Source organism: Rhinatrema bivittatum, chromosome 3, assembly GCF_901001135.1.
Source record: "Rhinatrema bivittatum chromosome 3, aRhiBiv1.1, whole genome shotgun sequence".
NCBI lineage: Eukaryota > Metazoa > Chordata > Amphibia > Gymnophiona > Rhinatrematidae > Rhinatrema > Rhinatrema bivittatum.
This window is the reverse complement of record NC_042617.1, coordinates 569,454,113-569,482,079: the sequence shown is the minus strand read 5'-3', so window position 1 is coordinate 569,482,079 and position 27,967 is coordinate 569,454,113. Positions and strand designations below refer to the sequence as shown.

The following is a 27,967-nucleotide window of genomic DNA, read 5'->3' as shown; positions in this document are numbered from 1 at the left end:
AGATTAACAGAATTTATTACACACTAAAAAAATAATTGCCAAGTGTAGCACAATATAAAACATACAATAAACATTACATGCAAAAGTCACATAACGCAATTAATAGCAAACAATACAATCATTCTAACATAAAACCAAACTATACAATAACGAAAAATATAATCATTTATTTATGTTGTTTTTATCCATTTCCTTTTGTGCATTTATGTACTATCTCTGTGTTTGCACATCTGGTTGCAAGGCCTGACCCACCTGATTTTCTGATGATTCTGTTATTACTCTGGTGCTGGTGTTTCTTAAACTAGGCATGGACGTGAACATTTCTGTCACAATTGGCTGCTATGGTGGCATCACTAGCCCACAAGTAGCTTTAATGCATTTAAATACATTTATTGCAACCTCTCCATTCAAGAAGTTATCTATATTTTCAGTGAATGGACAACTCCTTGTCTTGATTAATATTAAGGAAAAATGTCCCGCTATATTTTACATCACTGAGACATGGTTGCTGAATTCAGACAGTTTTACTTAACCAATTGTGTCTTTCTAATTATGTAATATTTTCACAGCAGGTTACTATTCATTGCTAAAGAATCTTTGGGTTTGACTCTGATTCAGCTGGAAGGTATCCCATTCCTGAAACTTCTAGCACTTTATAGCACATCAAATTGTTTTTTTGAGTACCTACCATTCTGTATTTGTCTCAGACCCTTTTCTCTTTTAAACCTGCTGTTAGGAATTTTATGGTACTTAGCGATTTTAACTTGCATGTACATATTAACCCACTTTCATGGATGCTATGGCTGCTCTTGAGTGAGTACAGTCAATAAATTATCCTATCCATAAACACAGTCACACATTAGATCGTGTTTTCTTGAGTACCAACTGGCCCATGAAAGAAATGTTTCAATACACTTGTCAAGAAGTTCCTTGGTCAAACCATTTTTTAAATTAAATTTCAGTTTGATTTTCGGTGGCAACAGCCAGAGCTAGAACTAGCTTATAAATAAAAAATGATTCAAAAAAGACTACACATTGAAATTGATCAGCTGCAAGATATTTGATTGCCTAAACTTGTTAGTAACTGTGATAAAGCAGTTATTGGCTGAAGTGAATCTCTAGATTCTTCTCTGGAGACTCTTGCCCTCAAAGTTACATCTAAGGCTTGTAATAATCATATTCCATGGTTCACTACCACTCTCACAGATGCAAAACACAAATTCAGGAAAGTAGAATGACGGTGGCATAAGACTAAATCAGTTAACTTAGAATCATATAAAGCAAAATTGGTTGAACATAAATCAACTGATGGGGCAAAAATATGTTATTAGCAGCATCCCGGCAGTGGTAATTATTTTATATTGTCAACTCGTTAAAAAGCAATCCAATCCTAGCGAAGCAGAATGCTCTGTAAGATCTGCAAGGAATTTGCTTGTTTGTTTTGTGATCAGTTTAATCCCACATTGTTGCCAATTTGCCTCTAATTCAGCACATAAACCATGATTCTGCTCCTTTAGTGGGTGGATTTTGACTTCACTACTGCTGCTGAAGTGTGTAAAATGGTTACTAGCATGAAAAACAATATTTGAGCTATGAATGTTTGTTCAAATATCATAATAAAAGCAATGAAAGATAATTTGTGTAATTTTATTGTTAAGGAAGGTCATCTCCGAGAGCCACTGCCCTAAAGAGAGTTAATTTTGATCCCGCAAATATGGGCAACCTTTGGCCTACACTGTCATTGCCATTCTTGGCCAAAATAATCAAGAAACTAGCACATGAACAACTGCACAATTTCGTTGAAGAAATTAACTCTCTTGATGACTTCCGGTCATAATACTTCCGAGCATAATACGGAGACTCTCCTAATTTTGAGCTTTTCATGTGTTTCGCCAAGGATATAACTTTTTTCTGGTTCTTCTTGACATATGTTTGATATTTGATACATTAAATCATGCCATCTTACCTGCCCGTGCTTGATTTTCTTTTTTTACAAAATAGCCATCAGAGGGTTTTCCTGCAGGATTTTAGATCATCTCCCTGCCTCTTACTAACCAGCGTTCCTTAGGGATATGCTCTGTCTGCAACTTTGTTCAATATCTACATTTATTCTCTGGCTAATTTAGTCATCGGCTATAAAATATATGCTGATGACATTCAGTTTAATTTTCCTATTGTTTCAACCATAGAAGAAACCATATCCAAATTTCACACTCTCTCACAATAATCAAAAGTTGGCTATCCCAAAATAAGTTAGTTCTAAATTTGAAAAAAAAAAGACAAAGGTATTGCTCAGTTTCCAATCTCCGATTTACCAGCAGCCTGAGTTTATGTTGATTTATGTGTTCCAATCAATTCCCAAGTTCAAAATTTAGGTACAGAAATAAGCACATTATGCTTTCTCAACTATACTGGCTACCAGGATCTTGGAGATCCAATTTAAGATCCTAACATAGGTAATTAGCACAAATTGTGATAAACTGAATATTTGCATAAACCACGCCCCTTTTGCTATCGCATGCGATACTTACCGCATTTTGATAAATCTAGGCCACTGCTTGATATTCCATCTATAAAATCTGTTTGGCTTACTGAATCTCAAGTGTGCATGTTTGAGATCTTCCCTCTGGAATTCACTTCCAGAGGAAGTTAAGAATGAAATTTCATTGATCCACTTCAGGAAGCATCTTTTCACTCAGGCATTTAGAGCAGGGGTAAGCAAACATTTTGAGCCTGTCCTACAGGCCACACAGCAAGCAAGAAAATACAAGCTGCTAAGTGGAACTGCCTCCAAAGAGCTCAACTAGGGATGGTAAGGCCAAGACCTAAGAGCTAATGATCCTGCTGCACCACTACCGAGACTTCTTACCATCTCCTGGAGACAGAGAATACTGGCCTTGGCCAAAGCTGCACTACCACACCACTAGTGATGTGCATAAAGGGTGTACCCTCTGTCTTCATCTGCTAATAATAAACCCACTCTTTTGGACTGGTGTAGCAGGATGAAAAGGAGTGGCTTTTTAAATTGGAAGAGTTTCTGCAACATCCTAATTTCTGTTGGCAGACTGTTCCAGAAAACGGAAAGAATATGAAAAGCATGCAACTTCATACACCCTAAACAAGCACTACACAGAAAAGGCACAGCAAGAACAACATTTGGAGAATGATCTTAATTATCTAACTGGCTGATATGGTTTAAAAAGCAGTCTGAGATAAAAAACGACCCAACATATGAAGAACTTCAAAGGCTAGAAAAATATTTTTATACTGGATACACCATATCACAGGCAGCCAATGAAAACCAGCCAAAATTGGTGCTGGATTTAGAAAACTCCCCAGTCACAATAAACTGCGCTATTCTGTAACAGCTGAAGATTTGATGTTTCATGTTATTTTCATAACAAAATGACAGAAAAATCTCCCAATATTTGTTCAGTTATTGATATTAGTGTGCACTAAAACTGAAAAGAAAAAAAAAACCTCCTCCTCAACAAAAAACAGGAAGAAAATAAAAAATGATACAAAAAGTTTTTGACATGCACAACCATAATCTGGTATCTCTTGTGTGGTAATATAAGAAATACTTAAGCACACGTGCAGTTTTTAAAATGCTTTCTTCTAGCTCAAGATTTCTTTCAAATGAATCGTCAAGGGTTGCTTAGAATAACAACACATGCTGGAGTCTTAGTATACAAACGCATTCAGATACAAAACAAAATGTTACTCTTTGCAATGCTGGAGTTACTGTTTGGCCTAATGTTTAGTAATCTGTACATTTAATGCAGGTCATTTGGATTTAATCCCCGGCTCTGGCTCCTGCCCCTTGAGATAGCCATACTGGGAATATTGTTAAAGCACCCTGAATTTGAACCTTAGAAATTTCCAAGAGAAGCATGACTCCAATTTGCTATGTGTAGACAAGTCCTGAGCATACCGCAATGGTTGTCCCAAGCTTGAGACAAGCCAAACTAAACAAGTGCAGCATCAAATCAGAGTTCAGTATCATTAACAGGATGCCTCCTCTTTCAGCCAAATCAAATCCTGCATCTCACTTTGAACAGCAAACCTAGATTGTGTATGAGACTCCTATATCACCTTGGATTACAGAGGAGACGATCAGCATAACATTTGAAAAATTCCAAAATTAAATGAAAAAAATTACCAAATTCCCAATTTTATGAAAATATCAATCTAGTGGCCAATAGCAAGGGAAGGGGAATGAGAGTATAAGTATTTTAGAGGTTGGGCAGTGCAGAGAAATAGATTCACGCCCTTGCCCAAGAGACAGGCTGCTCAGTCCTATGTGTGTCCCACTGCCCATTAAGAATCCTTACCTCTTTGCCAGGTGATTGTAGATGGATCAATATTAAGACGCACAAATTTATTAATCTCATTTGCTGTCAACGTCCCTGGATCAGTTTTATTTATTCCCAGCTTCTGGGGATGGGGAACAAAACAAACAAAAAATAATAATAGTATGAGAAGACTAACCTTAAAACTTTACATAAATCCTTCAACTTTTCTTCCTTTCATATTCTATGCAAATATTTACATTCAAAAACTACCTGGAAAAAAAAAGTTAATAAGTCACTTCAAGTGAGGAGCTAATAATAAAAATTGACCATTGGCATGGTCCTGCATCTGAAAGCAAAGGGCGGGAGGCAGGGATTCAATAATTCAGAAAATGTTGCCTCACGTCTATCACATATCGCGTTTAAAAAAAGGGGAGATGCACAACAGCAGACAGCACAGAAAGCAGAGCTACTTATCTGTAACAGATGTTCTTTGAGAACAGTAGGAAGTCATTTCTCATAAATGGGTGAAATCAGCTGGAACTTGGTACAGAACTTTTATCTAAAAGTTTCTAAAAACTTAGAGCATGCCCTACTGGACATGTGCAGTATGCCACGTTGCCACACATCAACACGGGGGCCTCTTAGATTATACTTGGAGAAGCCAGCAAGGGGAGGTGGGCGGGTTCCGTGAGGACTGACAGCCTTGAAGAAAGGACAAGCACACACATGGAAAATCTCATATCTACAGTCTGCCCTGTATGAAAAAGGTGGAGAAATCAGAACTGTGCCAATGGGCACAACTGTTTTTTGATGGCAATAAGAGCATGCCATACTGGGTCAGACCAAGGGTCCATCAAGCCCAGCATCCTGTTTCCAACAGTGGCCAATCCAGGCCATAAGAACCTGGCAAGTACCCAAAAACAAAGTCTATTCCATGTTACCGTTGCTAGTAATAGCGGTGGTTATTTTCTAAGTCAACTTAATTAATAGCAGGTAATGGACTTCTCGTCCAAGAACGTATCCAATCCTTTTTTAAACACAGGTATACTAACTGCACTAACCACATCCTCTGGCAACACATTCCAGAGTTTAATTATGCGTTGAGTGAAAAAGAACTTTCTCCGATTAGTTTTAAATGTGCCACATGCTAACTTCATGGAGTGCCCCCTAGTCTTTCTATTATCCGAAAGAGTAAAAAAAGATTCACATCTACCCGTTCTAGACCTCTCATGATTTTAAAAACCTCTATCATATCCCCCCTCAGCCGTCTCTTCTCCAAGGTGAAAAGTCCTAACCTCTTTAGTCTTTCCTCATAGGAGAGCTGTTCCATTCCCTTTATCATTTTGGTAGCCCTTCTCTGTACCTTCTCCATCGCAATTATATCTTTTTTGAGATGCGGCGACCAGAATTGTACACGATATTCAAGGTGCGGCCTCACCATGGAGCGATACAGAGGCATTATGACATTTTCCGTTTTATTCACCATTCCCTTCCTAATAATTCCCAACATTCTGTTTGCTTTTTTGACTGCCGCAACACACTGAACCAATGATTTCAATGTGTTATCCACTATGACTCCTAGGTCTCTTTTTTGGGTAGTTGCACCTAATATGGAACCTAACATTGTGTAACTATAGCATGGGTTATTTTTCCCTATATGCATCACTTTGCACTTGTCCACATTAAATTTCATCTGCCATTTAGATGCCCAATTTTCCAGCCTCACAAGGTCTTCCTGCAATTTATCACAATCTGCTTGTGATTTAACTACTCTGAACAATTTTGTATCATCTGCAAATTTGACTACATCACTCGTCGTATTTCTTTCCAGATCATTTATAAATATATTGAAAAGTAAGGGTCCCAGTACAGATCCCTGAGGCACTCCACTGCCCACTCCCTTCCACTAAGAAAATTGTCCATTTAATCCTACTCTCTGTTTCCTGTCTTTTAGCCAGTTTGTAATCCACGAAAGGACATCGCCACCTATCCCATGACTTTTTACTTTTCCTAGAAGCCTCTCATGAGGAACTTTGTCAAATGCCTTCTGAAAATCCAAGTACACTACATCTACTGGTTTACCTTTATCCACATGTTTATTAACCCCTTCAAAAAAGTGAAGCAGATTTGTGAGGCAAGACTTGCCTTGGGTAAAGCCATGCTGACTTTGTTCCATTAAACCTTGTCTTTCTATATGTTCTGTGATTTTGATGTTTAGAACACTTTCCACTATTTTTCCTGGCACTGAAGTCAGGCTAACCGGTCTGTAATTTCCTCCCCTGGAGCCCTATTTAAATATGGGGGTTACATTAGCTATCCTCCAGTCTTCAGGTACAATGGATGATTTTAATGATAGGTTATAAATTTTTACTAATAGGTCTGAAATTTCATTTTTTAGTTCCTTCACAACTCTGGGGTGTAAACCATCCGGTCCAGGTGATTTACTATTCTTCAGTTTGTCAATCAGGTCTACCAAATCTTCTAGGTTCACTGTGATTTGGTTCAGTCCATCTGAATTCATTACCCATGAAAACCTTCTCTAGTACGGGTATTTCCCCAACATCCTCTTCAGTAAACACCGCAGAAAAGAAATCATTTAATCTTTCCACGATGGCCTTATCGTCTCTGTGCCCCTTTAACCCCTCAATCATCTAACAGTCCAACTGTCTCCCTCACAGGCTTTCTGCTTCGGATATATTTTAAAAAGTTTTTACTGTGAGTTTTTGCCTCTATGGCCAACTTCTTTTCAAATTCTCTCTTAGCTTGTCTTATCAATGTCTTACATTTAACTTGCCATCGTTTATGCATTTTCCTATTTTCCTCTGTTGGATCCTTCTTCCAATTTTTGAATGAAGATCTTTTGGCTAAAATAGCTTCTTTCACCTTCCCTTTTAACCATGTTGGTAATTGTTTTGCCTGCTTTCCACCTTTCTTAATGTGTGGAATACATCTGGATTGTGCTTCTTGGATGGTATTTTTTAACAATGACCACGCCTCTTGCACATTTTTTACTTTTGTAGTTGCTCCTTTCAGTTTTTTTTCTAACTATTTTTCTCATTTTATCAAAGTTTCCCTTTTGAAAGTTTAGCACGAGAGCCTTGGATTTGCTTACTGTCCTTCTTCCAGTCGTTAATTCACATTTGATCACATTATGATCACTATTGCCAAGCAGCCCCACCACCATTACCTCTCTCACCAAATCCTGTGCTCCAATGAGAATTAGATCTAAAATTGCTCCCTCTCTCATCGAACCAATTGCTCCATAAAGCTATCATTTATTCCATCCAGGAACTTTATCTCTGTAGTGTGTCCCGATGATACATTTACCCAGTCAATACTGGGGTAATTGAAGTCTCCCATTATTACCGCACTACCAATTTGGTTAGCTTCCCTAATTTCTCTTATCATTTCACTGTCCGTCTCACCATCTTGACCAGGTGGATGATAGTATACTCCTATCACTATAGTCTTCCCCGACACACAAGGGATTTCTACCTATAAAGATTCAATTGTGCATTTAGTCTCATGCAGGATGTTTATCCTGTTGGACTCTATGTCATCCCGGACATAAAGCGCCACACCGCCTCCCGGGTGCTCCTCTCTGACATTGCGATATAATTTGTACCTCGTTATAGCACTGTCCCATTGGTTGTCCTCCTTCCACCATGTCTCTGAGATGCCAATTAAGTCTATGTCATCATTCACTGCTATACATTCTAATTCTCCCATCTTACTTCTTAGACTTCTGGCATTAGCATACAAACATTTCAAAGTTTGTTTTTTGTTTGTATTTTCATTCTGCTTTTTAATTGATAGGGTTAAGTTAAAATTTATTTTAGCTCAGGTGAGTTTTTAGTTACAGGCACTTGGACTATGTAAGGGATATTGCAGAATCAGCTGCAGCACTGACATTCGGCCTGGAGTGAAGATGACCTGACTATCTATCCTTGAGTATTGTTTAGACTGGAACTGCTGGCAGAGATAGTGAGTAATCCTATCCTGCACACACACTTGTTGACATTGGACTATAAAGGACGAACAGCTACGGCTGCAAAGCGGGGAGAGCGAGAAACATACTTTCACTTTGCTGGTATGCAAAGTGCTGCGTGTCCTTTGTAGACGTACAAAGTGACAGGGTCCCTTTTGCCTGTGGTGGGCTCTCTCTCTGAGGCAGGCTGATGAAAAGGGTGTTGTGAGTATTGGCCGAAATATTGTGCACGGATACAGATGAATATGCTTAGAATTGTTCTTGATGCTTAGAACTGTATATGCTTAGCACTGTACCTTTTAATATTTAGCACTGTACCTTTTAATACTTAGAACTGTTAAGGTTATATATCAATAAACATATTATTTTACTTTTACCTTATTCTCGCCTACCTCATTCCTTACATTTGGCGACGAGGGTGGGATGGCTTTATTTAAAAAGGCTTTATTTAAAAAGAAAGCAAAGCAGCCATCCAAACCTGTTACTCCTGTGGATGTTAAAATCCCAGAATGGGAAAAAATTCCCATTGGCAGAAGCATGGGATGTAGGTAGCGAGCCTGTACATATTGTAGAAAAATTACAAGAAGTCCCAGTAAAAAAAGGGAAGGAACTAGAGGCAGTAGGAAGACGTGGCTGGCTTTTATTGACAGGATACAGAAAGTGTCACGAAGAAAAGCACAGCTTGCAATTGAAATTAGCTGAACTAGAAAAAGAAATGGATGGTCTGCTAAAAGACAACATTATGTTGCGATGCCACTTAGAAACAGTTTCCCAGAAAGCAGACCATTATCAGTCAGTGGCAAAGCGAGCGGCTGTGCGGATGGCACAGCATAAATATCGAAAGCGTAGACAAGTGAATAAAATGAAAAATGAATGGAATCCCGAAACATGGGACGGGAATATTTGGGATTCCACAGATGCAGACAGTGCAGAGGAGGCAGAAGTAGAATCCCCGTCAAAAATAAATACTGTCGAACAAGCATGCCCTATTGTTTGGCATAGGATAAAACAAACTACAAATGGGCAAGCAGTAGAACAGGAGGCTACCCAAGTGTTAGAAGATTTCACACAACAAGAAGAATGGAGATCGCAATGGATGACAGAAGATTCAAGATACTGAGACCAATCACTGTGGATACTCCTGGCAGGCCACAGGCACGCCTTGCTACTGTTTTAAATTGGGCAGATCTCTGTGTCAGTTAAACTCCAGGGCCATGCAGTTTAGATGGGGCTTAGGTATTGATAAGGATATTCTGACCCATTACTCAGAAGGAGCTTTTTTCTTGCAAATCTGATAGTAGCCCTTGTTTTTTCTATATTTGCTAGTCCTAAGAGGACCAGCGTTTAATGCATGTTCAATTACATATTGTTTTGACCTATGTAAATATAGATTAGCACACTGCATCTCATTAATTACAGCACATGTTAGCCTGTTTGAATAAGTCTATAGATATTGTGTCACTTAAAACTCTATTTGTAGCTGAACATCTTCATTCTTTGAGTCACAAAATCATTGACCGGTTGCTCGCTATGTTAAATTGGCTCCTACACCCTATCATACTTGTCATGTGTATTTGTATCCTATGTTGACCCATTGTGTTCACCAATTAAGTTGACCACACCCTCTTACTATAGCCTCTTCCACTGCTGTGGATTGCAGGACATGATTACTCAGGGGTGGAATGTAAGGGATATTGCAGAATCAGCTGCAGCACTGACATTCGGCCTGGAGTGAAGATGACCTGACTATCTATCCTTGAGTATTGTTTAGACTGGAACTGCTGGCAGGGATAGTGAGTAATCCTATCCTGCACGCACACTTGTTGACATTGGACTATAAAGGACGAACAGCTATGGCTGCAAAGCGGGGAGAGCGAGAAACATACTTTCACTTTGCTGGTATGCAAAGTGCTGCGTGTCCTTTGTAGACGTACAAAGTGACAGGGTCCCTTTTGCCTGTGGTGGGCTCTCTCTCTGAGGCAGGCTGATGAAAAGGGTGTTGTGAGTATTGGCCGAAATATTGTGCACGGATACAGATGAATATGCTTAGAATTGTTCTTGATGCTTAGAACTGTATATGCTTAGCACTGTACCTTTTAATATTTAGCACTGTACCTTTTAATACTTAGAACTGTTAAGGTTATATATCAATAAACATATTATTTTACTTTTACCTTATTCTCGCCTACCTCATTCCTTACAGACTACTTTTCTTATTATTGGACCCTCACTGTACTCACTGTCTGTATAATTTTCTTTTATAGGGGTATTTATTTTTTATTTAACAGTTTTTCTATACCAACATTAAAATACACATCATATCGGTTTACATGTTTTTGTTCCAGGGTAGCCTGGAACAAAAACAATGCCCCTCGGAGGACTGGAATTGTATTCTATACCACAAACAAATTCCTCAAAACAGACTGGCCAAACCTACTGTTGCCTCTGGAATTCCTGCCCAAACAATAATGCAATGTGAATGTGAACAGAGAACTCTATATTGCAGCCTTACAGAGCCTGTGGATATTTTTATCTAAGCCCTGGTATCCTTTACACAATTTAAAACAGACAAAGATGAATCTGTTGCAGTACAAACCTTACATAGGAAAAATTTTAGACTGGAGAAGACCACACTTCCAGCAAACTCTCAGTGGGCATTCCCAAAAGCCAGTACATACAATCAGATTTATATACTGTTTGTGTCTACAAAATCATGATTCAGCAAAACATTTCAGACTGATCAACCATAGTTTCATTTCTGCATTTTATTTCAACAACATATGTCTTACATCATTATTAGACAAGAGATCACATGGCCTAAGTTCTAATTATAATTATCTACATTCATCTACAAGCTCATACATCATTATATCTATTTTCTACCAATTATAATTATCCTTTACCTTATCCATGGAGTCAAAAAGTCTAACAGTATAGCCTTGAGCAGACTTGTAATATACCTTCATTTTTTCATTACAATCTAAAATAGCAGCTTCTATCTTCGTTCATAGCAAGCATAGTAAAAATCAGTAAAGAATATTATAAGCTAAATTGGACTATATTGGACAGAGATACAATAAAAGTTTTGATCTCATCAGTCCCCTCCATGAACACAGATTATAGGTGGGCTAATGACCCTGCCATGGGTCTGACACTTTGAGCCTTGAAAAGACCCAAAAGATTCAGGCCCGCATGGACATAACAGGAGGAGATACAATCTGCTAGCCAACTGAATAAAATGTGTTTGGCAACAGCAATCCGAGGCTTGTTGGTGTTAAAAATCTAGGTGGACTTTCTATGGGCTTCAATGTGTTCCAAGTAGAAGGTCAAGGTTCTTTAGCAATCTAAAACGTACAATGGTTGTTCACACATGCAGTTATGTGGCTTTGGAAAAGTAACAAAAATAAATACTGAAAAACTACTTACTTTTAAACGAGCAAACTGAATAGCAGAAAACTCTCTCACACCATTAATCAATGGGACTAGACGATTATACAAAGCCTAATACACATTTAAAAAAAAGAAAAGACAATCAGAAAAATAGATATAATATTGGTAAGTTTTAAAAACATATCTTTATAAGTCATGTTACTCAGGTAACAATCTCCTAGAAAATGCTGATCGCTATATTATACTGAATTACAATTTAGACATGAATGTGAATTTAAATTATTTTGATAGACAATGAAGATCAACTGATGCTAAATTTTTACTAGTTTAGCAATAATGCCCTGGGGTGAGGAAAACCAATTTCCATATAGAAGCCTATATATTTTTTTATTTATTGTGTTTTTTATACAGCCTGTAAAATAATTATCCAAGCAGTTGACAATAATAAAAACATGTATAATAAAAACTTAACAAAATAACAACCCTTTTTCACAATTCCTCTATTTTACTCTTCATTTTCTCACAGGCCCCCACCATTATATTCATTTGCTAAACAGCCTTCTCTATTCCCATACCTCCATCTACAGTCATCTGGTCTTCTTCCCCTCTGATAGCCTTTTCTCTTCCGCCCAATGACCCTCTCCTCTCCTTGTGCAAATTTCTCTTTCACGCCACCCCATCTCCTCCATGGCCTTTTCTCTTCCTTATGATCACTGTCTGTAGTCATCCTCCTCCCCTTCCTTCTTACTCTCAATTCTCTCCCCTCCCTCTTTGCTCCCACCTTTCTCCCCCTACCTCAAATTATTTCCTCACCTCTCTCCCCACCTCCTGCTCTCACCTGTTTACCCCTTCCCTAACTTTGCTTTTGCCCCTCTCTCTCTGCTGCTTCCCAATCTTACTCTTTCCCCCCCCCTTGGCAGACCTGGGTGCAGCCAGGAGAGCAGCAAAAACTGCCTCCGAACTTGCTGCTGCTTCTTCTCCCGCCTCCCACGACTCATCGGCTCAATCTACTCTAGGAAACAAATTGGCTGCGGGAGCCGAAAGAAACAACAGTAGACTCTGAAGTGCTTCCCCTCATTTCTCATGACCATGGTAGCTCTTCCTAGTGCACACCCAGCATAGACCCGGGGAAGAGAGAGAGGCAGTTGTGTTTGTAGCGATCCCTGTCATCTATACCTCCTCTTCAGTCTGTCCCACATGGGAGCTGGCTTGGTACCTTTTTATCCCTTCCACTCTCCTCCTCCTTCTCCACTGGCCTCTCTAATTCTGTACAGGTGCAATCAACTGTGGGGACATAGAAACTGCGGACTATTCGCAACTACCTACAGCCAAGCCTTGGGACTAGTCATTTCAAATGAAGAACCTGATGCCTCCTTTTTTCCATATAATCCAGCTGTTACCACACTGCTCAAACAATCATCCCAGGTTCTTCCAAACCCAATATATGATAAAGTTTTACCATTCAAACATATGAAAATAGCATATTATTCCTCAATAAACTTACTAAGAATCTTTTTCAGGGACACAACTTCACTCCCTTTTTAAAACTTCTAGTGTTCAAAGGATTCTTTGGTTCAAATACCTAATACAGTTTACTTATGTGCATAGGACTTTAATAACTTTTTCCTGAACATACCCAGATCAGTCCAGACCAGTGGGTTATTCATCCCTTCCAGCAGATTGAGTCAGAGAACAAAATGTTGAGGCACTGCTACTTAACTGAGAGTGCCACCTGCAGGACCCTCAGTATTTCTGTGACTCCAGCAGATAGCAGAGATGCACCTGCAGGCTGTTAGTTTAAAAAAAAAAAAAAAAGGAAAAAGAGAGATTTTTTGTTTTATATTCTAGATCATAGACGCTCCCTGAGGTGTTAGGCATCTTCATGGGCCATCCCTCAGGTGGAGCCGGGACACAGGGGGATTGGATACCCCTGACTTGGTTCACCTGCAGCGTACCGGATGGTTTGATAGCCAGGGGTCCTGGCTCCCTTGACCCTCCGAGGCACCCTCTCGCCCTTCTTCCTCTGGACAGGGTAGTGCCCGCTTAATAAAGTTTCTTTAAGTTCCTTGTTAAAAAAAAAACCACAACAGTAGATTACAAGAAGCAGAAGAGCAGAGCTTAGCAAGAACTTCGGCAGGGAGGGCCTAGTCAGCAGGAGCTGTCGGCCAGGGCAGGGAGGTGTAGGACTGAGCGGTGGTCGCCTGGCTGTTTACCTGGGGCTCTGGGGATTCGATTCGTGGTCAATTGTGAAACTAGTGCCAGGAGGGCACCACAATGCCTCATTCCTTGTGTAGTCCCATGCTCTAGTGGGGCCGACTGGACTCTGTCAGCGTTCCTGGGAACTCCCTGGTGGAGATTGCATCTGTTCCCGGCGGTGGCTCAATGGCCCGAGTCCGGCGTGCATTGCCGCGCAGGAGGCCTCGTGAGGGAGTGTTGCGTGGCGCGATCGGGAGACATGGCTCTGAAAACTAAAATGGCCGCCTGCTGCCCATGTAGCACAGTGGCAGCGAATCTGAACTCGCGTTCTCTCTGTCCAATGTGCGTTTCGAAGCAGGAAGGACCCTCGAGCCGCACAGGAAATCATGGCAGGAGGTCAGCAGGGTTTGTTCCCATTGCCGCCAGAGAGGCAGTGCAGGAGACCACAGGGCGGTCGGGCGATTCTCCCCCGCTCTTTTCCCAGTCAGGCAGGATGCCTCGGAAGGAGAGGGTGAGGCGGCAGACAGTCCCCCAGGATAGGGGAAAATGAATCGGGGGATTTTTCTCTGGATTTTATTCTCCTTCTCCATAAGCTCCACCTGGCTAGGAGAAGTGGAGGACAAAGGCAGGCAGGGGATTGCCCACGGTTCCCCATGGCTAAAAAGTCTAACGTAGCTTCTCGGGGGACTGGCGATATTCTTCAGCACCTAGATTTACGCCGTGCAGCTGCAGAGGCTGGTCCCAGAGATGGTAAGGACTTGGATCAGTCCCAATTGGACCCCCTCGATGCAGGGGCTGATCCAGATGTGCCAACTCCTGATGCAGATGGGGCAAAAGATGATCCTGATGAGTTCCTGGTCCAAAAGGGAGATGATTCACGGGTAGTGCATCTGTTGAAAAGAGATGAACTGCGTCCCCTCATCCCACAGGTGCTGGTGGAATTAGGAGTGAAGGTCAATCAGGAACAGTCGGATAATGAGGGTGTTAACCCAGTCCTGGATGGGCTGAGGGGACCCACTAACGTTTTTCCGTTGCCCAAGGAGATCCAAAAGCTGGTGAACTGGGAGTGGGACTCTCCAGATGCTGGCTTGACGGTGGGCAGAGCGATGGCCAAACTTTACCCCTTAATGGAGCACTCCCTGGAATTGAGGAGGATCCCGAAGGTGGATGCGGCCGTCTCGGTGGTAATCAAGAAGATGATGATCCTGGTGGCCCTGAAGGATGTCCAGCTTCATAAGCTGGAGGTGTAACTCAAACAGATGTTTGAGATCTCAGCATTGAGTCTTCAAGCAGCTATCTGTGTCAGTTTAATGCAAAGGGCTTGTCTCTGCTGGGTTCAGAAGGGCCCGACGCCGACATCTGCAGCGGACAGCAGCGCGTTGCAGGCTGCATGTCTGGAGGCAGGCATGTCCTACATGGCAGATGCTTTGTATGGTTTGGTGCATACATCGACTCGCTGCATGGTCTCCTTGGTAGCGGCTCATAGGCTGCTATCTTCACATAACTGGTCGGCCGATTTATTGTCCAAGGTCCAACTCTGTAATCTTCCCTTTAAGGGGAAGCTGTGATTTGGCGAGGACCTGGATCAGTTGATAAAGGTCCTGGGGGAGTCCAAGGGGAATTAATTGGAAGCCCAGTAAGAAGGTATTTCCTTCTTGGGCTCGTTTTTGGGATTCGCGTCGGTTTCATTCCAGCAAGTTGTTTGTTTCCGTCTTATTCCTGTCCCTCTAGGGGGTCAGGGAAGGTATTCCGTTTACTTTGTGGTGCCAAAAAAGGAGGGCTCTTTTTGGCCCATTCTTGATTTACAGAAGGTGAATCGGTTCCTTCGGGTTCCCTGCTTTCAAATGGAAATGCTGCATACCGTAATGGTAGTGGTTCGTAAAGGAGAATTTCTCGCCTCCCTAGACCTGATGGAAGTGTACCTGCACATCCCCATTTGGCAGGAACATCAGAAGTTTCTTCGCTTCAAAGTGTTGAGTCAACATTTTCAGTTCAGAGCCCTCCGGTTCGGCTTGGTGACAATGCCCCGCACATTCACCAATGTGATGGTGGTGGTGGTGGCTGCAGCTCTTTGCCGGGAGAAAAGTTTGGTCCAACCCTATCTGGACGATTGGTTGGTTCAAGCTAAGTCCAGGGAGGAATGTGAGAAGTCCATCTGAAGAGTGATGTCCACCTTATAGTCTCTTGGTTGGGTATTCAATGTGCAGAAGAGTCAGTTGGAGCCGACTCAGTCGCTGGTTTACCAAGGGGCCTTTTTCGACACTCAGCAAGGCAGGGTTTTCCTGGCAGTGGACCGGATGTCAAAGTTGAAGTCTCAGGTCAAGCATCTCCTTCGTCGGGAGGTGCCCAAAGTGTGGGATTACAGGTCTTGGGGTCCATGGAATCCATGCTGGACTTGGTCTCATGGCGTTCGTGCACATGAGACCTCTACAACGCACACTGTAGTCCAGGTGGAGTCTCTGCTCAGAAGAGCTTCATCTTCCCTTTCACCTGTGCTTTAGGAGTCGAGTTCCAGTCTCTTATGGTGGCTGTCTCATCCCAATTTAAAGAAGGGGATGGATCTGGAGCCTCCGGACTGGGTGGTGGTCTCCATGGATGCAAGCCTCTCTGGCTGGGGAGCAGTGTGCTTGGACCAGTCAGCGCAAGGTCTGTGGTGACCGGAGGAGAAGTTCTGGTCCAGCAATCACCTCGACGAAGGTGGTCTATTGAGCCCTGGAGGTTTTTCTGCCCCTGGTCCGGGGTCACATAGTTCAATGCGACCCCGGACAATGCGATGGCTGTGGCATACATCAATCGGCAGGGTGGCATGAAGAGACATGCAGTGGCGTTGAAGGCTCGAAGATTATTTGCCTGGGTGGAGCATCATCTTGAAGGCCTAGCCACATCGCATGTAGTGGGAGTAGACAACGTGCAGGTGGGGCACTCCCCAATTGGATCTTATGGTGACACGGCTCAACTCCAAGACAGAGAGATTCTTCAGTCGCCGAAATGAATTCGGTTCGGTAGGCCTCGATGCTCTGGTGTGCCCTTGGCTGACAGGAATTCTTCTGTATGTCTTTCCTCCTTGCCCCCTCATAGGTCAGGTCCTCAGGCACATAGAATCACATCCTGGGACCGTGGTTCTAGTGGCACCAGAGTGGCTGCGGAGACCATGGTTCGCAGATCTAGTGACTCATCTTCCAGACCTGTTGTGTCAGGGTCCCATATTTTTGGCTTGGCTTTTGAGAAGTGGAGACTTTGATTGAAGGGTTACTCAAAACAGGTCATCTCCACTCTTCTTCAATCCAGAAGACCAGCAACCTCTACGACGTATATTAGGGTCTGGAAACTGAAATTTGGTGTCTTCAATGTCTAGATCCTCTGGCGGTGGAGGTGTCTCGTGTGCTGGATTTCCTGTAGCAGGGGCTATTCAAGGGTTTGGCTTACAACTCGCTTTGTGTTCAGGTGGCTGCCTTGGGAGCACTTAGAGGCAGGTTTCAGAGTAGGGACTCAGTTCATCCAGATGTGGTAAGGTTCCTCAAAGGGGCTAAGCTGTGATGTCCTCCGGTGCAAAAGATCTGCCCGGATTGGAGTCTCAACCTAGTACTTCGTGTCCTTTGCGGGCCCCCCTTTGAACCCTTGAGGAGGGCTACCCTGAAGGATGTGACTCTGAAAGTGGTCTTTTTGGTAGCTATTTGTTCAGCTCGAAGGATTTTGGAACTTCAGGCTCTGTCATGTAGGGATCCGTTTTCTGTGGATTTGAGGAATGGAATCTCATTGAGAACAGTGCTTTCCTTTTTTCCTAAAGTGGGGTCTGCCTTTCATGTTAATCAGATGGTAGATCTTCCAGGGTTTCCAGAGTGGTTGAAAGATTCTCCTCAGAACAGAGAATTACATCTTCTGGATGTGCGGTGGATGGTATTTCAGTATTTGGAGGATACTAATGCTTTTCATTGCTCAGATCATCTGTTTGCCCTCTTCAGTAGACTGAAGAAAGGGGACAAAGCCTCTAAGGATACCATATCTTGTTGGCTTAGGGAGGCCATTTGTTCGGCTTACATTTGTAAGGGACGACAAATTCCTATCGGTTTACGGGCACATTCCACTAGGGTGCAGGCTGCTTCCTAGGCTGAGTGTCAACTTCTGTTGCCACAGGAGATTTTGTAGGGCAGCAGTGTGGTCCTCAATTCATACCTTTACATAGAAACAAAGAAATGACGGCAGAAGAAGACCAAACGGCCCATCCAGTCTGCCCAGCAAGCTTCGCACTTTTTTTTTCCCTCATACTTATCTGTTACTCTTGGCTCTTAGTAACCTTTTGGTTCTATTTCCCTTCCACCCCCACCATTAATGTAGAGAGCAGTGCTGGAACTGCATCTAAGTGAAATATCTAGCTTAATTAGTTAGGGGTAGTAACCGCTGCAATAAGCAAGCTACACCCATGCTTATTTGTTTACCCAGACTATGTAATTCAGTCCTTGTTGGTTTTCTTCATTCCCCCTGCCGTTGAAGCAGAGAGTTATGCTGGATATGCGTAAAGTATCAGTCTTTCTCCCCTGCTGTTGAAGCAGAGAGCTATGCTGTTGAAAGTGAAGTATCAGGCTTATTTGGTTTGGGGTAGTAACCACTGTAACAAACAAGCTACTCCCCGCTTTTTTGTGAATGCTAATCCTTTTTTCCACATTTCCTCTTGCCGTTGAAGTTTAGAGCAATGTTGGAGTCGCATTAACCGTGTGTATGTTTATTGAATAAGGGTATTATCTCCAGTCATAGAAATGAAATGAAACGTAGAAATGACGGCAGAAGAAGACCAGGCATTATCTGAATATCAGGGCGCGGGATGAGCTGTCCTTCGGGGAAAGTGTCCTGCGAGTGGGTCTTTCGGAGGCCCACCCAGTTTAGGGGTGCTTGGATACATCCCACTGATCTGGACTGATCTGGGTATGTTCAGGAAAGGAAAGTTGCCTCTTACCTGCTAATTTTCATTCCTGTAATCCACCGATCAGTCCAGAGGCCCTCCTGTTTGATGTCAAAAGACTGATTTCCTGCCAAGTTTTACTGCTTAGTACAGAAATTTTCTGCTTAATAAAGAATTTTTCTCTTAGAGGGCAGTTATGGGATTCACTTCCTTGTCTTGTTTGGTTCTTGATGAACAAGGTTTATAGTTCAGGGGTATCCAACCTTTAGGTCTCTATGTCTGTGTGAAGGGGTTTCTAAAGTATCTTGGCTTGGGTACAGGTCAATTCTGAGGTCCTGCAGGTGGCACTCTCAGTTAAGTAGCAGTGCCCCAAAGTTTTGTTCTCTGACTCCATCTGTTGGAAGGGATGAATAACCCACTGGTCTGGACTGATCTGTGGTATTACAGGAATGAAAATTAGCAGGTAAGAACTAATTTTTCCTTTACTCTGCAATTTAAACACAGTCTTTGAACATATATAAATTACAATCAGATCATACTGTTTCACTATTGACAGAGCTCCATTTTTCATTTGTTCTCTATTGCTGCTGTGCAGCACACAAGTAAAGGAAATAAAGATTTGGAAGAAAATTAGTTAAAAAAAATTAACAGAACACTGAAGAGCAAGAATTTTTCGTCAAGGTGTGGTAAACAAAAAAAAAAGACTGAAAATGGAATATATTGGTTGGAAACACAATAAAAGGCACAATAACCCTCACCTTGTCTGACTGAGTGCCTTCATGCAGTATTCTGGCATCAATCGCAGCTGCCAGCAGATTATTTGCAGCCGTAATGGCATGTATATCACCGGTCAGATGAAGGTTAAACTGCAGAGATCACAGCATTGAACAGCAAGAGAGATTAATGACAACAGTCCTCTGGCCTTTCCTTTCTCCCATCACATTTTACAAACATCAAAGCAATCCAAAATTTAAATATTTCTACCCTTTGATTTGATTGCATTACTCTGAATTTGAAGCAAAGTCTTTAAGGTTATGTGTATGAGTAAAGCTCATTATTTAAAGGATATTCTCCATTTCTACACTCTAAGCACTTTTTGCATTCTCAAGGTCAAGAACTGCTTTTAGTTCCTTCAGTGAAAGAAGGCAATCTGATCCACCAGATCGCGAGCTTTCTTCGCGACTGGACCTGTTAATGGAATGATCAAGCTATAACAGGCTTGAAGATGTATTGTAAAAGAACGGACGTGTCATTTCTTTGGACTGGCATTTGCCTAACCATTGTATAACATTTTAACTATGGGCATATTTAATAATGTTGATGTTACAGTGTTACCTGCCTAAGATGGTTATTTACTGTAATTGGCGGGCTATAAGAAATTTCAAATAAAATAAATAAATGTTTAAAAATGTACTAAAAATCAAATGGATCAGGTGGCTCTGGCTCAAAACCTTTTTTTTTTTTTAAAAGCAGGGCCAACAGGACACAAACAAGAAAATAGAGGTGGACTTTTCTTTACTGAACTGAACATGAATTAGGGGTATAGATGAAAGATAATACACATTTGTAGAAACCTTGCTACATGCACATTGCCAGTACTGACAAGAGCAAGATGATTCGACCTCCAAGTTCTACATTTTCATGGAACCCACACTGGTATATGCATTTACAAACTCATTTTCATTCACAGAAAACTGGTTATACTGCAGAAAACTTCAACTGCAGTGAACCAAAAGATTTATACACATTTTCTGTGCAGTTGTTTAAGGTAAGGAACAGAGTTCTATGTAATCAACAGTTTTTAAATCATTTTAGGTATGGAAAAAATGAACATAGTTAAAAAAAACAATATACATTATTTAAAAACTGTCAAAGCTAGATTTTGGAGTGAATTTTCAAAGGAAATATACCTGTAAAATTAGCATATAAGTGCATAAGTAGAATGTTTCATAAACATCAAAAGTATGTGCATATTTTTGGTTTCATGCACAAATAAGGGGTGGACTAGAGACATTTCAGAGTGGGGCTAAGACTTACATGTATAAGTTGCTATTTTATAAGAGACTTATGAAGTAAATTTGGCAATTTATTTGTACAATTTTACATGTCTTAATTACTTCACGCAACTGATTGTTTTAGTTAAAGTTATATGTTTAAGATTTCATTCGATTGTTCTTTGTATCTTGTTGTTCAAAATGTAAACCGAAGTGAAGGCCTCCACCAATACTTCGGTATATAAAAAAACCAATAAATAAATAAATAAATATCAAACTCATCTGTTGCACGCTATTGGTTGGCTGGGAGGTCTGGGTGAACTGAGGAGAGTTCAGGGTGAAGAACTAGGAGGGTCTCAATGACCTGGAAAAGGACTGGGTGAAATGGTGGAGATATTGACAAACTGATGATTTCAATTACACGTGCCATGTTTTATACTGACTTCTGCATAAAAATCAGAGTTTTTCATAAAAAAAAAATTTTCGCACGTAAAATACACACACGTTTGTTTATAAAATAGGTTCACATACGTTTATAACACAGGTAGGAAAGGTACGCACTTTCAATACATCGCAGGTATTTACAAATAACCAGAAATATACATATTTTATAATCTGTGTGTACCTAGTAGATCTCCATGCGGCCATGAGCGTACGTATACGGGGCCACGTGGAGTTCTCTGAAAATTATCTTCCGTGTGCATTTAAATGGCCTTTTTCTTCTAGGCAAAAAATAAAAACATATAAACACAACCACTGAGAATGCAGAAATCACTGGGGATGGTATGAAGCTGCAACCATTTCACACCAGCACTCCGAGGAACTAAAACTTGTGCAGCATAAGTACGCATCCGTGGAATGCAGGAAAAAAAGAAAAAAACGTTTTCTTGCTTTTTAACATCTGCTCTCACAAGACAATGTTTCCAATGCTAAAAAATTCTGCCAGTAGATACTGTACTGCTGCGAACCTGCCAAATCCAGATATGAGATCAGAACTCACAAACTGTTGGCTGAAAGGTGGGAGCCCACCCACAAGACAAACTAAGTAGCAAAATCAACTAAGCAAAAAAAAAGGGAAAGGCTCACCAATCACAAAGCATAAAAACAGAATTGCATATCATTGGCCTACCTAAAATGAATGAAGTAAGTATTTTGACAATTTATTATACCTCATATGAAAACAATGGAATAGACTTAGATTTTGGGTACTTGCCAGGTTCTTATGGCCTGGATTGGCCACTGTTGGAAACAGGATGCTGGGCTTGATGGACCCTTGGTCTGACCCAGTATGGCATGTTCTTATGTTCTTATGTTCTTAATAAGAAATTACTACTTACTTGATCATTTCCTTTTATTTAGGACAGTCAGATGAATCCAGAACAAGTGACGTCACAGTATATATACCCCTGCAGGGACATCAGCCTGCCAGTATTCTCTTCAAAAGCAACTGTGGACAGACTAGCAAAACTTGATTAAACAGATAACCATTTCAATTCTCAGCCAACAGACAACACTGAGCTCAGACGAGAACATATTAACACTAGTCTAGGAACTGGACGAAAACTTACCAGTAATCCCTGTAACACGTAGCAATGGAGAAGGACCATAATACAACCATTCGGCAGCCAAGGGAGGGAAGCTGGATTCATCTGACTGTCCTAAAGAAAAGGAAATTATCAAGTAAGTAGTAATTTCTCATTTCTTAGCGCCCAGTCAGATGAATCCAGAACAAGTGGGAGGTATCCAAGCTACTCTCGAATAGGGCGGGAGGCTGCCCACAGTCCAGTCAAAACTGCACATGCAAAGGCTGCGGCTTCCCAGGCCTGCACTTCCAGACGATAACACTTCCACTTTGCAGCTCAGCAAATGTCGACAGAAGACAACAATTTCACTTCCACCTATGACACTGCCTGAGCCCTAATGGAATGAGCCCTGACATGACTAGGTAACAGCTTCCCAGTATCATCATATGCAGCTGTGATATTTCTTTAATCCAATGAGGCTAGCTCTCCCTACCTAGTACTACTGTGAAGGACAAACAGGCGATCCATCTTCCGTTAAGACAGTAACTTCCAGATACCGGACAATATGTCTCTTGACATCCAAGGGTCGCAACAGACGATACTCCTCTACGTTTCTTTCTCTGTCCAGAGATGCAGGGAAATGGACTGATTCAAGTGAAAGTCAGTGACCACCTTCGGTAGAAAAGAAGGAACAGTATACAGCTATATTGCCCCTGGAGTCACCCGGAGGAATGGGTCCTGGCAAGAAAAGGCCTGCAGTTCAGAAATCCTATGCTCAGAACAAATTGGCACAAGAAACACCATTTTCAAAGTCATAACCGCAAGGTCAGGTTATGCATCGGTCTAAACACAGGACCCGCTAAGAAATCCAATACCAAATTAAGACTCTATAAGGGCACTGGAAACCGCAAAAGAGGACAAAGATGTTTCACTCCTTTCAGGAAATGGGCCACATCAGAATACGCCGACAAGGATCCACCATTCACCTGACCTCTGAAACAGGCAAGTACCGGTACTTATACCTTTAAGGATTTAAGTGCCAAGCCTTTATTCAAGCCATCTTGCAAAAATGCCAAAATGAACGGGATCTTGACCAAACAAGGAATACCACCTCAATCTTCACATCAAGCCTCAAACACTTGCTAGATCCACACATAGGCCAAGGGAGTGGAGAACTTTCTAACTCTTAGCAAGGTGGAAATCATGCAGAGTATCCATGGTTCAGTAAGTGAACCCTTTCAAGGGCAATACCATAAGATAAAATCGAGTCAGATCTTTGTGAAGAATAGGACCCTGCCACAACAGATCCTTGTGCACCAGAAGCCAAAGGGGCGATTCCGCCAGGAGCCGCTACAGATCCAAAAACCACGGTATCCTGGGCCAACCTGGAGCATCCAAGAGCACCATCCCTCTGTGGTGCTTGATCCTTTGGACTAACCTGCCCAACATGGGCCATGGAGGAAAGGAATATAGTAAATTGTTTTCCAGCCACTCCTGCACCAAGGCATTGATCCCCAATGACTTCGGATCGCTCCTGGGACAGAGGAATCGCGGAGCTTTCTCACTGCAAGAAGTTGCCAGCAGGTCTAGAAACAGAAAACTCCAGTAATCCAGAATCACTGAAATGCCTAGTTTGATAACGCCCATTCTCCTGGGTCCAGACTTTTCCTGCTCAGAAAGTCTGCTCTTACATTGTCTTTTCCTGCTATACACTACTCAACAAGACCGACAAGAGATGCTTACAAAGGATCTCTTCAAGTACCTCCAGCCAAAACTACCAGACACATCACGCTTAGAGATCGGGCCTTCTCCACAGCTGGTCCAACTTTATGGAACGCCATTCCCCCGGATCTTAGAATGGAACCCAGCATCTCAACATTCAAGAAAAGACTCAAGACGTGGCTGTTCACGCAGCCCTTTCCTAACTCCAACATTACTTAACCTCCTCCAATCAACATTCTTCGCTAGTAATAGCATTAATAGCCACCTCTTATAATGTTATTATATATATATATATATAATTATCTGATCTTCATTTTCCTTCTTACTCCTAGTTATTGATTCCCTGTTACATGTAACTGCTTTTCTGCACCATTGTTCAAATTGTAAAGTTTATTGCACCCCTGTTTCTTGTGAACCAGCATGATGGGACTACTGTCTTGAATGTTGGTATATAAAAAAACTTAAATAAATAAATAAATAAATAAATAATATGCAAGCTGAGATAATCTGGAAATGTAGTTTGGCTCATTCCATGTTGATCTATCTCCTGTGATATTTGCTGGCTCTTGGTTCCTATCTGCTGATTTCTGTTACCCAGTTTTTGTGATGTTTGACATTATCTAGACTGCTCGACCCTACAGCCTATCGCCAAACTGCAAGCATGCCAGCCGGACTGCCCTGACTTCCAAATGATTGATGTTCCAGAGAGATTCCAGCATCCCAGCACCCTCATGCTGTCAGCTTCCAACAGTGAGCTTCCTAACCATGGAGGATCTCATCTGTCGTCAGTACTAGCCAATCTAGTGTGGCTAGGGAAATTCCCTTCCTTAGATGATCTGGCTGTAGCCACCACTGCAGTCGGGAGGAGACCTCCATCGGCAGGTGGAGCCGAATTGAATAGTCCAGAGGCTGCGGGTTCCACCGAGACAACAGGGACTGCTGAAGGGGACACATATGCGCTCTTGCCGACAGTACCACTTCCAGGGTTGCCGCCATTAAACCAAGTACATGCAGGTAGGATCATACAGTTGGCTGCTGAGTATTCATCAATGGACGTAGCTGTACCATCAACTTCTGAATACAAGCTTCCGGCAGGAAAACCTGACCTGCTTCATGTCGAACTGAACCCTTATTCCAATGACTGAGCAGGCTGAAGACTGCTCTTGGCCAGGATCACCACTCAGCCGAGCTCCTGCAACAGGGAGATCACATTGCGGGTCACCAGGCAGCTCTCTTCCAGTGACTTGGTTCGAATCAGCCAATCATTGAAATATGGGTGTATTAGGATCCCATCCTTCCTCAATTCTGACACAACTACCACCATTACCTTGGAAAAGGTCCTGGGAGCGGTGGCCAGATGAAAAGACAGTGCCTGAAATTGATAATAGTGTCCTAGAACTGCGAACTGCCGAAAGATTTGATGCTTTAGTTGAATGGGAATATGAAAATACACTTCAGACAGGTCCAAAGAGGTCAAAAATTCCCCCGACTGCATGGCCATAATCACCGGGCGCAAGGTCTCCATGTGAAAATGCTTCACCCGCAGATGACAGTTGACACCTTTGAGATCCAGGATGGGACGAAAGGATCCCTCATTCTTGGGCACAATGAAATAAATTGAATATTGCCCCATATTTTCTTGAGACATGGGCACCGGAATCACATCCCTCAGATCAAGGAGCCTTGCCAAAGTATCCTCCACTGCCTGCTTCTTCTGTGGGGAGAGGCAAAGAGACACCATGAATACGTCCCAAGGAACACTGTGAAATTCCAGCACATATTCTTCTCATTTCACCTCCAGGACCCATTGATCCGATGTGAACTTGATCCACCTCTAATAAAAGAGAAAGAGATTACCCCTATCTCTTGTTCCTAAGGGTGGGTCGGGAAAACCTTCATTGTGAGGCTCGGGCGGATCTGCTACCCAAGTTCGCACCTCGTTTGGGCTGTCTGAGATGAAAGGACTGAGACATGCTGAAAGGCAGAGTCCTCTGAAAGGTCTTCTCTCTGTAGGGGATAAAACCACTTGGAACCCCTGAAACGACCCCACATACCAAAGAGGTGCTGCAACTGTTCCTCTGGCAATCGAGGAATCAGGGATTTCCTCTACTTACTGACCAGTTTTCTTCACCTCATTCCCAAACAAGAGCTAGCCTTTAAAAGGCAGTTTTGTAAGATTAATTTTGGAGGTCGAATAGGCTGACCAATTTCTCAGCCATAATTGACTCCTGGCCACTATTACCGAAGCCACTCCTCTAGGCAAGATACAGACCGAATCGCAGCCCTCATCTGCTAAAAAGGCTGGAGTGGGTTCCATGACTGCTCTGGAACTCACGCCAGAATCATCAACCTCCTGAGAGAGAAGCAGATAAGAGCGAGCCACCAGGGAACAACAGGAAGCTATCTGTAATGTCATTACCACTGCTTCATATGCTTGCTTAAGGATGGCCTCAATCCTCCTATCATGCACATACTTCAAAGGCTGCTCCTCCATCCATGGGGATAGTTGTCCACTTAAGAGATGGCACAGATAAGCGTATCCACTTTCAGAAAACGCAGACACTCTCTCGCCACAGGATCCAGGAGTTACAGGCCTTCCAATGTCTGACCCCCTTTGAAATTTGCCTCCGGAGCATCCCATTCAAGATCAATCTTGAATGGCTTTCATAATAGGGAAAAACCAAGAGGTTTTATGCAAGGAAACCAAAATAGGATTTTTCTTTGGCTCAGACATGGAATCTACCCCAGGCACTCCCAGCATTTTCAAAATTTGGGAAATCAGGGCTGGCAGCTCATCTCTCTGAAAGAACCTTAACATAGTCCTATATGGTTCCAGTCCCGGAGGAATGTCACCATCTTCCAGAGATTCAGAATCTGCCTCATAATCAGTGCCATCCGGAGTTCCCTTTGGGAATACCCACAGCTAACCGAGATGTGCTTCAGCGCTTAATCCTGGAACCGGAAGAGGAAGGGGCCACCACCTGAGGATCTGACCTGACAGGATTGGGTGGAGCTAAGGACTGTGCCTGAAGAAAGGATTGCAATTCTTGAAAAAATTCTACCCAAGAAAGGCGGAAGGATCCATGCCAAAACTAGAAGGTACTTGTGCAGCGCCCACTGAGCTGCCATCCACTGCGGAGGAACCTCCGGACAAGTCCTTAACCAGACCATCATCAGGCTGGGAAGAACCAGGCTTAGCAAAATCAGAGGAAGATAATTTTCCCTAAGCCTCTAAGTAGTACTGACACATGTTAGAGGGCACTCCAGGCTGAGATGCCCTAATATGACAGGCAACATTGAGAAAGGTGCTTAGGTTTCTTGGTCACCGGCACCATTAGTTCGTCAGTACGCTTAACAGGAGATTGAAGATGTGCATCCAGCCAATTCGCGCTGCAAAACATTTTAAGCGCACAAAATTTATGCGCACAAATAATTAGGTACCCCAAGCCTATGCACCGCAAAACTAAGTGCACTGAACCACCATGCCAAAGCTGATCGCACTACCAATATATGTTATACTGTGCACACAGGGAGCGCTGGGCACACAATTCGGACGCACAGCCAGACACACACCGACGGTCCTGTAGAGGGCAGCTAAACACGCAGAAAAGAGTGCGAAAATGCCGCCTCAACCTACCACGTGGCACACAGGAAAAAGCCTGGTAGAGGGGCCTAGCCCATCTGGGCTGCTCAACCCACCAGGCTGCCCAGTTCCCTTACTCCCAATGAGAGCAGGAACGAACGACGTAACAGCGCACTGAGCACGGAGACCAGAGGAAGTCCTACACACCCTCTCTACTCTGCCTCTCCTTTTTTTTTTTTTTAAACTTACCTGAGCTTAGCCCTTCCCGGCTGAGTACAGAGACGGCCTACAGCTGCAAGGGGAGAGGGCAGCTGCCATCACGGCCGCAATAGGCTTACCGCTGTCTTTAAGATGTACAATCAGCTAAGTCCACGCCAGC

At 42.5% G+C, this 27,967-nt stretch overlaps 1 protein-coding gene across 1 annotated transcript in view; it reads right to left on the bottom strand.

Moving 5' to 3' along the window:
• MTHFD1L (methylenetetrahydrofolate dehydrogenase (NADP+ dependent) 1 like) overlaps positions 1-27,967 on the bottom strand; it is a 623,332-nt gene that overhangs the window by 431,093 nt on the left and 164,272 nt on the right. The window contains exons 14-16 of the mRNA XM_029596548.1: positions 19,525-19,632; positions 11,710-11,784; positions 4,335-4,437 (exon numbers count right to left, since the gene is read on the bottom strand). Coding sequence (XP_029452408.1) covers positions 4,335-4,437; positions 11,710-11,784; positions 19,525-19,632 — 286 coding nt within the window. The remainder of the gene's footprint in view (positions 1-4,334; positions 4,438-11,709; positions 11,785-19,524; positions 19,633-27,967) is intronic.